The 12,529-nt window shown below is 34.9% G+C and overlaps 1 protein-coding gene across 1 annotated transcript; it reads left to right on the plus strand.

Moving 5' to 3' along the window:
- The first annotated feature begins 4,602 nt into the window (after window positions 1-4,602).
- Window positions 4,603-11,656, plus strand: LOC126725746 (exosome complex component RRP41-like). The gene is made up of 7 exons (XM_050430626.1): window positions 4,603-4,820; window positions 7,085-7,163; window positions 7,417-7,519; window positions 7,664-7,784; window positions 9,171-9,259; window positions 10,788-10,937; window positions 11,312-11,656. Exons 1-7 carry the CDS (start codon window positions 4,679-4,681, stop codon window positions 11,399-11,401), a joined length of 774 nt encoding a protein of 257 aa, XP_050286583.1. The 5' UTR covers window positions 4,603-4,678; the 3' UTR covers window positions 11,402-11,656.
- Window positions 11,657-12,529: the final 873 nt, after the last annotated feature.

A 12,529-nucleotide genomic window follows, 5' to 3' on the forward strand; every position in this document is an offset into this window, starting at 1 on the left:
TGTGAGAGAAGCTGTATTCTTTGTGTGTGTTTGGTGATTTAATTTTGTTTTCGTTATTATTGATTTGAATCCTATGAGTGCTATTTCATATCAAAGCTAAGTCAGAAATTGATTTGTTAGTAACCAAGCACCAAGTATAAGGCGGAGAAGTTTTGTGGCAAGGAAAATTTTTTCTTTGTCAAAGGTGAATGAAGGATCTCCTGATCCAACAAGAAGTTTTGTGTAAACTCCTCACATTTGTGCTCTTTGCATTTGTGTTCTCACAATTTTTTGATGTGAGGGTTTGGAGTGGTCACAGCCAAGGTCTTTCTTATCGTGTGGCTTTGTGGGAGAAGTTGTATTCTTTGTGTGTGTGTGTTTGGTGATTTAATTTTGTTTTCGTTATTATTGATTTGAATCCTATGAGTGCTATTTCATATCAAAGCTAAGTTAGAAATTAATTTGTTAGTAACCAAGCACCAAGTATAAGGCGGAGAAGTTTTGTGGCAAGGAAAATTTTTTCTTTGTCAAAGGCGAATGAAGGATCACCTGATCCAACAAGGAGTTCATTTTTAACATACCATTGTTAATGGCATCACACTTATGCACCTGTTGCAATCAATGCCTTAAATTTTAGGAAATGATGAGCAAATAAAAGTTTATGATAGCTTGGCAAAAGATTCATTCAACCTTTTGTATTTGTTCTTCACTTGGTTTGATAATCATTTGAGCATAATTGCCCTCCATCTAGTAGTGAAATAAAAATAAAAGGTCTCCTTTGGATCTTGTTTAATAGTATCAAAATCTATACGGGTAAATATTATTGATATTGCTTAGTAACTCCATGAATGTGTGTATTCCTAATTTCTTGTCCTCGAGTCTTCCAAAGTCATAAACAAATGGAGGGCTCCTCCAATTAAAGAGTTCTAAAACATTTGGGCCAACAAATCTTCATTAGTCTCTGGTAGTTGAAGGCCCACACGTACATAAGTGGGCAATAGTACAACAGTGAATTGGGTGGTACTTAAGCTTTTGGAAAAAGGGACAAGCTTTGCATGTATAGGGCCTCGAAAAGGGGTTGGCTTTGTGATAGGGTGGTCTCTTCTTCTTGATTGTCAAACACATTATGAAAAACAATAGCTTTTGGTATGAGTTCTTTGTTCTTGAAAATTTGGAGGATAGCATGCATATCTTCCCTACCATTATGGTCAGGAGGTCCCTAACTTTGCCAAAGAATCCTTGGGCCATTGGGGTTGAGTGGGTTAAGGAACTAATTGCTTGTTGGTGGATTGAGAAATAAGCTTGTGTTGGGCTGAATGGTAGGCTTGATGATGGGTTTGTAGTGACTCTTGAATCTTGAATGGTAAAATGGAAGTTGTCTTTGGGTAAATAAAAAATGTTAGAATATTGGACATGAACTCAAGTGTTTGTGGGCTAGAAGATGATTAAGTGTTTGGCTTGAGCTCTAGAGAGATCATTTGATGGTTGGGCTTGAATCTTGTAGGCCACAACATGGTGATCTTGGATCCCAACTCTCTGACTACTAAGGGTGTCCACGGGTTGATTGGACTCGGGTTGAGGGTCAACCCGTGACTCGACCTGATCTCATTGGGTGTTAAAGTATGTCACCCATCGTCAATTGACAATCGTCAGGTTTTTGATTGCTGTTTGCCTTCGGGTTTACGAACTGGTTCGGTTGGGCTAGTGGTTGGCTTTAGATCTACAATCACACACAAAAAAACCCCCAAATCACAGTACAATACACAACATCAAATTGCACCACAACCATCGTTGTAGCCACCTCACCATACTCATATTACCCATGGCCAATTGCTGCATTTATAGTACCAGAAATTACAAAAGTGGCGAGCAAGAGTAAGTGACAGTAGAAAGGGATGAGGTTGATGAGTTGTATTTTATTTCAAAGAGAATGATGATAAAAGAACTTACACTAGCAAATGAGAAGAATTTCGTTTTTAGCTTTTGATTTCAAAGAGATTTCCCAAGAGTAAGAGCTTCAAATCAGAGTTAATGTTTGATAAGGATAAAATATAAGTTTAAAAAAGTAGGAGACAAGTTTGCATAGAAAAAAAAGGAATGGAAGAGATAAGGCTTCAATATGTGTTAGCCATGCAATGAGCTAGAATTTTAAAAGCCAATTAAGGAGAGACACCTATCAAACATATAGAAAAAATTATTTAACTCACATACCTTAGTTGGTTCAATTATAACGGGTTGCAAATATACAAATCCGACATCCGAACCTGAATTTTGTTGGATTTAAATGTTTACACCCATATTCGACTGAAACTTATTTGGAGCTGACCCATATCTGATCGAGTTAAGTCGGTCCGGTCGGTTTTGGTCAGGTCCGAGTTGGTTTGGACACCCCTACTGACTACTCTTTTGACGGACACACTTGTCAACTTTCATCATAAATTATGGTCCCAAGTTTTACCTCGCATCATTTGGACTTAGATTTCTATTAAGGCGTTTGCCCTAAGTGTTGGAGAAATTATTAGGTTTACTAGGCTGCTGAAGTGATTCTCCTATCCAATGAAATAATGCCACCTATACAGGTGTGTAAGTTAGCTTCCTAATTTAGCTTCCTAATCACCACATGAAAAAAAAATATCACCAATTGATATCACATTTGTATAGGTGACAACATTTTATTGATTGAGAGGATCACTTCAACAATCTTCCTTATGAACTTAATAATTTCTCCAACTGTTGGACTTGAACCTCCAATAAACAAGAGAAAACAACAACACGAGCAGAATGACATGCATTAAAGATGGGAGATCCTAGAGGAAGGTTTTACATGGGTACAAGGTAAGGTAGGTTTTAAGGTTCTCCCATAGGCAAGGACATTATGTACCTCCCAACATATGACACGAGGAGTGTCACATTGGTCATCGGGTTGGTAGTTTCTCGAGGGTACTAGTGTCCAAGGGAGAGGATGATCCAATGTTACAACTACCGAGGCAGGTGGACTAAGGCATGCAATGCAATCACACATCACATAATGCAAGCACACAACATGGAGTGAATGCATGAAGCACACAAAAAAAATGATAATTATCAAATCATAAAACAACAAAGTACAACTAGTGTAAACTATTTGGCCATTCTATTATAATTTTGGAGTCCATCACTTAATATCTCGAATGAAGTTCTCATTGTGAAAAACATGACATGATGTGGTGATCTGTAAGGTGGAGATTCAATTGTAAATGTCTTTCCTAACCCAAGGGACTAATATTGGAGTTGCCACTTAATTTAATTTACAATTAAAAAAAATTAAGAAAAAAAAGCCTTCATATTTTTTATTAATATGTTAACATATTACGAAAAGACTTTAGAAAGTAAACAAGCACTTTATGGCTTTATGTTCAAGATACAAGCTAAAAGATAAAATATAAGACTTAATTCTTAGTTACAATCTAATGAAAAATAAGATTATAAAAAGATAATTTGCATGGATAAGATTGTTTGGAGACTAAGTTGGGGAGTAGAAATGTGTTTGTCACCCATCTCATCTAGTGGTATAATTAGTCTCATGGGTTACATAACATGCATAGACATGTTTACGTAGCTTATTCATTCATCACACAATCAACTAACACATATTGTAAAAATAAATAAAAGAAAAATTAACGTAGTCCACATATATCATTCTCCACGAAAATTGAAATTGACAAAGAAAAAAAAAAAAAACTGCAAAATGACACATAAAATGAATTAAAAGCATGAATTTAAATCAATCACAATTTTATCCATAAAGAATACACATAGTCCTAATGCCTAAGAATGCATAGACATCATTAGTGTGCAAAAGAATGTGTGATTATGTTCAAGAGATTAAATTACAAGTATCACTAAATACCTATTGATCAAATTCATAACCCAAAGTGTAATTAAAATTAAAACAACACATTGTTATTTATTTTTTAATAAATATAAACTATGATTAAAAATTATAATTTAATAAACATAATGCAAAGCAATATAACAGAGATTAAATTGACTATCTAGATACAAGCCGTTACCTATGTTGTTGTGGCGTATGATATTGAAATGTTTGATTTTCAATTTTGATCGACTCTTTTTTTGATTGGGTAGCCCTAATCTTGATTTTTTTTTTGAGTAAATAGTAATACTTATTTGAACACACACAAAAATAGTAATATTAGTATTTTAAAAGGATTTATAATATATTACATAATCAGAGTACAATTACAAAAGGGTCTAAACAAATATATATATATATATATATATATATATTTATTCATGAGAAGTTGAGAACATAAACAACCGATTTTTAAATTTTATAAATTCCAAACTATCCTCTCGGATTATCATAGACTTGCATATCCATAATTTTTTTATTTATTTCATTGAGAGTTTGTGACTAACAGGATTTAAGGTTTTATTTATTTATTTTTAAAAGGTTTTAGTTTATTTTAATTAGTTTCTCAAAATTAAGGCCTCTTTGGACTAGTGAAAGGTTCGACCCATTTGATCAAATCCATCAGATCGGGTTTAGGTTGACCCATCTCTTTTTACTGGTCCCACAAAAATTAATAATCAAAACGCAACGTTTCAAGTAGCGAAGAAAAAAACACACAGCGCACTCTGTACTAAAACACAGCTTTGGGAATCAAAGAAGAAGAAGAAGAAGAACGAGCCGCCGAGAATGGCCGGGAAACCTGGAACGACTCCGACGACTTACTCACCGTCTCCGACCACAAAGAAAACCCGAAGACCCATTTTCAATGAAAACGACGTCGATTGGGTCCGACCCGATGGCCGTGGCTTCCACCAGTGCCGACCCGCATGTACTTTCTTTTTCTTTTCTTTCATATTTTGGATTCATATTTCTTTTTGTCTTTGTTTTTTCAAAGTTTTGTTTTGCGTTTACCAATGATAGTTTCTGGAACTTTGGGTTGGTATTGCTTGTGGGGTGCTTTTCAATATGATCAGTGTGGTCGATTTTTTGTTTTTTCAAAAAATGTTAATTTTGATGAGACTTGATTTGGTTTATCAGTTTATTTCATGTGGGTTTTTTGAAAGAAACAAAATTAGCATCTGGGTTTTGAAGATTTTCATGGTTGTGTATGAAAAGGACCGTGCTCTTGTGTTGGTTGTAGGTGTGTTGTGAGGTTAATGGGAGTGATAATCACATGCATTGGGTTGTTTTGGTTTGATTCACTCTCCTTTAACTTTGTCAAAGCTGTTTCATTTGTTTGAATTCTAGTTTCAAATTGTCTGTCTGTCTTTCTTTTTCTGTTCTTATTTGTTTTGTTTTGTTTATTCTATTCTTCTATCCTGCTATACTTTTCATTATCTGGGTTATGAGTATCTTATTGCCTCGTTGTTTCCATTGCATGGGTTGTGCATTATTGTGTTTGGTTGAAGTAAATGCATAACCACATTGTGAGTTTCCTGTTGTTTCTGATGGTATGGGAGTTAGGAGTTTGATGTTGTTTTCTGAATCTGTATAGTGTACTTGGTATCATTTGATTCCTTGCTTTGTTAATAAGAGTATGATGTCATTGTTTGTTGGGGTTCAACGATCTGTTGTCTGTTAATGCATGAATTTGGAGGACTTTGCATGTTTAACATTACAATTGTGGCTTCGTGAAGCATGCTTTCTCTTCATCCATTTGGTTATTATCTATATTATGGATTTTATTTATTCTTGGTTATTGTTTTCATCTAGAACTTTTAACTGTATACTTACATAAAAAAGTTTTGTCTGTATACTTTGGTTGATCTTCTTCACACCCTACCTTAGTCTATATCTCATGATATCTTAATACTGTACATTAAAAGTCTAAATTACATTTTTAAGGATCTCTCTATCACAAATTTACCATTTTGATTCACATCAAAAGAAGATGTAGTGATAATATGCACTTGGGTGGCATCCAATGTGGAGGATGGATCTTTACCACCTTAGCATGACAGTTTGTGTAATGACCTGCCTATAGAAATTAAAGCATTTGATATCATTAAATGAAAACTCCTTTGCAGGACTCTGTGGATTACCTCTTTATGGAAATCCCAATGTTTATCATTGCTTCAAATCTTTCTCTGTCTTGATTTTTTTCCCCCTTAAGCTGATGGTTGCTCATGCTGGGAAATAGACATGATCCCAATGCTATAATCGCAGCCTTGAAAGAACTGATAGTCTGATATGTTCTATTAACTCTTACTATACTATTAACCATAAGGCTTATGTATCAGACATGTGCACGTTGAGTTGACTACAGCATATGAAGCAAAAAATTAGGCAGCTCAGCGTCACATCACTTGAAACTGTTCAAGTACATTTTCTTTTGAATAAAGATATTCATATTAAAAGAAGGTTTATATTTAGTCTAGATGTCATTTCCACCAATGGCTTTGGTTGTGCTATCTTCTCTTCCCTGGTTCTACTTTTCTTTTGGGGATGAATATAATCTAGACCTACTATCACTTCCAAATTTTTTTTAAGGCTCTTGTTTCCAAATCTGGCTTGGCATTGGTGGTTTTTGGTCCTGAAAAGTGATTAAATAGGTCCCTGGTTGCTATTCCTATTGTTTGCTTCATGGATATGCTAAATTCCATTGCTTATTAGTTGGCATCATTATTGAAATGTTGAAGTGCCTAAAATTTTTCTTGTGCATGACTGCATGGACGTGGTCAAATTACACAAGGTTTTCATAATGCAGCAATATTCATTATAGTCTTTGCAACTACTTTCTGTTGCCAAGTTAGCCTAAACCGCTTGGAGTGAGTATGTCAAGGATAGATGTGAGTCTCAGGCTTTGCTACTTGTTAAGTTGTCATGGGTGTTGAATCATAGATAAGGAATGTTACTACAGCATTCAAATGTTGTTCTTCTATTAAACAGAAGCCAAATTTATCACCTCTGACATAAATTGTTTTGGAGCTTTTAACCATGTAAAAGTTTATAAGATTGAAGCTTGTAGAAAATATTGAAGCTTGTGTTTTGGACTCTTATTTTCATTGTAAACTTTTGCTAAAGTATATGCTTCATTTTATGATCAAATTATGACTGGTATAGAAGGAATAACAAGTTGTTGGTGGCTTGCAGTTTTTAGGACTGGTGCTGTGAATGCTGCTTCAGGATCTGCTTATGCAGAGTTTGGAAATACCAAGGTTATTGTATCTGTGTGAGTATATATTTTACTTCACAAATTGTGTTTCCTTGATACACTGCTTTCTTTAGAATGGAATCTTTAAATAAATCCATACTTTAGTTTTCCCCTGCTGCCTCCCCCCCCCCCCCCCCAAAAAAAAAAACTAGTATAATTTTTTTAATTTTCTGTAATAAATATTCTAGCAAGATATACAATAGGCAGTTCGATTCATATTTAGATTCAAGGAAACTTATTTAATGTTTGATCTGAGTTTTGGTTGGTTTAGATTTGGGCCAAGAGAAAGTAAGAAGGCAATGATGTACAGTGATATTGGGCGGCTAAATTGTAGTGTCAGCTATACAACTTTTGCTACCCCAGTCCGAGGACAGGTATGTAGGATCTTTCACTGTGAACTTAATGTCTGCTATTTGCCATCTTTAATGATTGCAGTAATTTTTGAATTCCCTTCCATTAGGGATCAGAGATTTGCCATCTTTAATGATTGCATTAATTTTTGAATTCCCTTCCATTAGGGATCCGAGCACAAAGATTTTTCCTCAATGCTTCATAAATCTTTGGAGGGTGCAATAATCTTGGAAACTTTCCCCAAGACAACTGTAGATGTTTTCGCATTGGTGCTGGAATCTGGTGGCAGTAAGTATGAAGTTTCAATTAGAATTAATATAGTAGTCTTATAAAAAGAATTAATAGAGAAGTCTATTCATGAATGACTTAGCTTCAGGCAGTGAATGACTGAAGGTTGGGGTTGGGGAGGTCTTAGATCCAATTTCTAATGATGATAATAATAATAGTAATTGTGATTTTCAATAAGTAGAAATTTAATTTCAACAGAAACTAATTGTGGTCAATTGTGTCTAAAATGATATTGATTCTTAATAGTGAATATATATATTTTTGATAGGTAATAAGAGTATTATTAATCAAACTATAAAACTGAAGAAATCAAATACAAGGTGTTCATGATGGTGAACACAAGAAAAAGCAACAAACAACAAACAGCAACAAACAACAGGGAAAAAACTTAAGATGCAATACTAAGAGAAGAAAGAAACTCAATGATAGAAGAACAATCCGAGAAGCCCCAATACCTAGATCAATCAAACAAAGTCTTCTAGCATAGAGCTTGTAACTGAACAAAGGATTTCTTAGTATCCTTAAAAGAGCGCCGATTTCTTTACGTCCAAACAATCCACATCAAACAGCTAGGAACCAAATTCCAAATGTCTGAATTAAATTTTCCCAGCCAATAGCTCCAACAAAAAACCAAGCTTTCCATAGAGCCTAGCATGGCCCATTGGATCCCAAAGAGCTGAAGCATAAGAATCCACAACGAGTGAGCTACAGGACAATGAAGGAGGAGATGGTCCACAATGTCCTCATTACAATAGCACATACAACATCGATTCACCAAAATGCGTCTCCTAAGCATAAGATTATCCAAAGCTGCCATCTGTAATTGTCAACCAAAGCTTCCACTCATCATATCTCACCAATTTAGAATGGAAAATTCTCACTTCTGATGTAACAAAGTCCAAAAAAGTGTATTGGGTGTCCTAGATTAGTTGCAGATATGTATGGTAGCTCCATTGTCATAACCCTTTTTTGATACTCCTTTGAAGCATGTTTGGTATGTTATGGCCATGTTATTGGGATAAAATTATTATTTTTAGATAATTTGGTTGCACTTGGCCAACATATTTTGGACTTATGATGGACATACAAAATTTTCTTTATGGGGTGTAATTGTTGAGAAAAAAGCTATAGTGGTTTGACTTCAACTATGAAGAACAACAAAGTAACTTTTAGAAATATATAACAACGGTTTCTAGCGTGTGTTTGTGTGTGTGTGTGTGTACATATATTGAAATGAGACATAACAATAGTTTATTTTATGTTGGAGACCTGTTTTTGTTTGGGCTACAATTTTTGACAATATATTTGAGCTGACAATATATTTGAGTTGTAGGCAGTGATATCGCTTTTGAGTTTGTTGATAAGCTTTATACATGTTCACCGCAGGTGATCTTCCTGTCATGATATCATGTGCAAGTCTTGCCCTAGCAGATGCTGGGATTTTGATGCACGACCTTGTAGCCTCAGTTTCTCTGGTATGCATCTCATCCAGACACTTCTGTACATTTTTCAGAGGATAGTTAAGCATGATGTAAACATCAGAGGATAGTTAAGCATGATGTAAAAATCATTTGTTACAAACCCATGGGTAGAACTCACCCTTGAAAACCGGCTTGTAAGGGAAGGGTGCCCAAGAGCTTATAAACACATGGTTAAGCTTATGCTTAATTCATATAGGACATTAGGATCATAACATACCACCACGCTTCATAGCTGACATTTATGACGGCTTACTCTAGCGACATTGACCCGATGGTAGCTCTTTCTCTTTTGGTGGCTCCACTCACCTATCAGTTATTTTAATCTAGCCTCTAGGTCGCTCCTTCCGAGATCCAACCGCAAAGCCACAACTCATTTCATCCCAAACTCAATGAGCTAAACCCGATTACTCAGGGTGGTGGTTGACTTTGATACCAAATGTTACAAACCCATGGGTAGAACTCACCCTTGAAAACCGGCTTGCAAGGGGAGGATGCCCAAAAGCTTATAAACACGTGGTTAAGCTTATACTTAATCCATGTGGGACATTAGAATCATAACATCATTCCATAGAATCTAAAAACTTTTTTTTCCAATTTAAATTTTATTATATCTCTAATTCTGTTTTCTTATTTTCTTTTTTAGTTTACTTATTTGGTTAGTAGTGAGTAGTGAGGCATTTGCTTTATTGATATATCCATTTTATCGCTTCTCTAAAATTCTCATCTCAACTATAAATATGTATTTACCTTTATTTTATTGCTAAACACACATTAAAAAAAAAAAATATTGCTAAACACAATATTGGGGAAAAATCCTCTTGTTAGCTCTAAAATTATTTGGGGAATTCACTGTTTGTTCTTACTATTTTATTCAAAGGGGATCAAATGATCTCTTCCCTTGGAAAGGTATTTGGTGGCCTTTTTTGTCTGGACAGAGGCATGGGGAAAGATACTTGTGACAACCTTATCAAGAGGGATATACTCTAATAATTTGGTGTTTCTTATGCCAATATAATGGGAGATGGTTGACCATCTATTGCTTCATTGCAGTGTTGTGTCTGATTTGTGGAGCTTTGTATTTAGAACCCTCGGGATTCATTGGGTTTTATCGAAACAGTTACTGTCCTTTTGTGTGAATGGAGGAACTGGGTTGGTAGGCATTCGTTGGATATATGCAATATGGTTTCATCATGTTTGATGTGGACTATATAGAGGGAATGTAATCAACGCTCTTTTGAAGATGTGGATGCTACAAGTTCTCAACTGCTAGCAACCTTTACTAGTTCCTTATATGAGTGGTCGTGTGCATGGAGCTTAACGAACAGTGATTCCATACCATCTTTTATAGATACATTTGTCTTTTTGTACATAATCTTTACTTGTAATTCTGTATGCTTCTTTGTGATCTTTATGCATGAAGTAGCCTAAAAAAAAAAAAAAAAAAAAAAAAAAAAGCATGTTTTAATAGATCTCTTTTGCTTATCAAATAATCACGTCTTGTGTTTAATTCTTTGGTGCCTAGTCTTGTCTTGGCAAGAACCTTGTCATCGATCCTATTTTGGAAGAGGAAAGCTACCAAGATGGAGGCTTGTTGATTACATGTATGCCTTCTCGTTATGAGGTCACTCAGCTTACTGTCACAGGGGAATGGTCAACCCCAAAAATTAATGAGGTAAGTCTTTCAACTGGAATAATCGCTTATTTTTATCCTCATCTAGAAGAGTTGTGCTGTATAAGAGAATGGAATGAGCTCCATGATTTTGTCTAAATGCAAGGTTCTATACATCAAGGACTGGGTGGTGGAACTTGCATGCTTTCTGGATCAATAAAATCCTTTCATTAAAGTCACCTAGGCAAAGTGAAATTTGAACCTGTACCACCAAGCAGTTTTGATCAGTGCTTGTACTCGTAACTATACATTTATTCATGGATCTATAGGGTAGTTCTTTAATGGGCCAATCCAAAAATTTCTCATTTGTTTTTTATATGATAGCATCAATAGTTTGGATAGGGCTTGAGTGTACTAATATTGCTTTTTGCAAGCAGGGGATGCAGCTATGCTTAGACGCTTGCTCAAAACTTGCAAAGATCATGAGGTCATGTTTGAAAGAAGCCACTTCCACTTCACAAGAATAGGGAAATTTTTTCTCCAAATTTTTATATACAGGTTGCAGATTTAGCTTCTTTTTTTCCCCTTGCTTCCCCCCCCCCCCCCACAAAAAAAAAAAAAGTGAAAAGAAAATATACTTTATAGATTGATTACTGGTTTAGTTTGGCCTATTTTTGGTGGTTGCACTTTACTTAAACCTGATTTCTTTGAATCTGCAGCATATTTATTCTATTTAAATTTTCAGTTCACAATGCAGTGTGCATTTGAACTTTTAAGGGGAATTTTTTTTTTTTTTTTTTTTTTAATTATTTTTTTCTGAGAAACATTTTAAGGGGAATTTAAGTAGGCCATTCCAAGTTATAAAAATATTTCTCAATGTGTTTATGGGATTTAGTGTATGTGGTGACATATGGATTTGGTTCAAGTCAGAAACATATCTTCTTAAACGGTTTTCAAAGCATATGCCTCTTTCCCAATCTTTTTCAGAGTTAGTTTAACAGGTAACAACCCATATTTTTTTCACATGCAAAAAAAGAAAAAAGAAAAAAGACAAAACTTGACAAGTAGGGTGAGCGTCAAACCCAGCTAGAGTTGGGCCTGGCGTATATCACAACTAATTTGTATCTTTGGGCCGGTTAAATCAATAAACATACCACATTTTCTGACCCGCTTCCGTTGCATACCTAGCAAAACGTTGAAAAGATCAATATATTTTAGGTGCAAAAATTATCCGTCCAATGGCAAGAAGTGAAAAAAAAAAAATAATAATTGGGACCTGACTGCTGAAAAGTCTAGAAGATGAAGCTCATCCAAAAAAAAAAAAAAAAAAAAAAAAAAAAAAGGGTCTTGAAGATGAAGTGTTGAAACTCAGGGAAATAATGCACTCTCAGATATGATAGTCACATTTACTATTAGGAGGCCATGAATTATGATTATAGCAAAGTGCCTGAGGTAAAGAGGTACATAGCCTTTGTACAACAATGACTTCAAAACAAGTGGGACTCTTTGGGCATTTGAATAAGAAGTCACAAGCACACTAAGGAGACATTGATTAATTAATTAATGGTCTTATGGCCTAACCTTTGCTCTCTTCTTTTTCTTTTTCTCTTTTTCCATAAGTGGCTCCCAATCATTTGTAGCATGAACAGAACTTA

This window comes from Quercus robur, chromosome 1, assembly GCF_932294415.1.
Source record: "Quercus robur chromosome 1, dhQueRobu3.1, whole genome shotgun sequence".
Classification (NCBI taxonomy): Eukaryota; Viridiplantae; Streptophyta; class Magnoliopsida; order Fagales; family Fagaceae; genus Quercus; species Quercus robur.

Excerpts from the sequence above, each read along its gene's own strand:
- LOC126725746 (XM_050430626.1), top strand. The coding sequence starts at position 4,679 with ATGGCCGGGAAACCTGGAACGACTCCGACGACTTACTCACCGTCTCCG. Across the intron at positions 9,260-10,787 it reads TTGTAGCCTCAGTTTCTCTG|TCTTGTCTTGGCAAGAACCT; the intron begins GTATGCATCTCA and ends TTTGGTGCCTAG. Across the intron at positions 10,938-11,311 it reads CAACCCCAAAAATTAATGAG|GGGATGCAGCTATGCTTAGA; the intron begins GTAAGTCTTTCA and ends TTTTGCAAGCAG.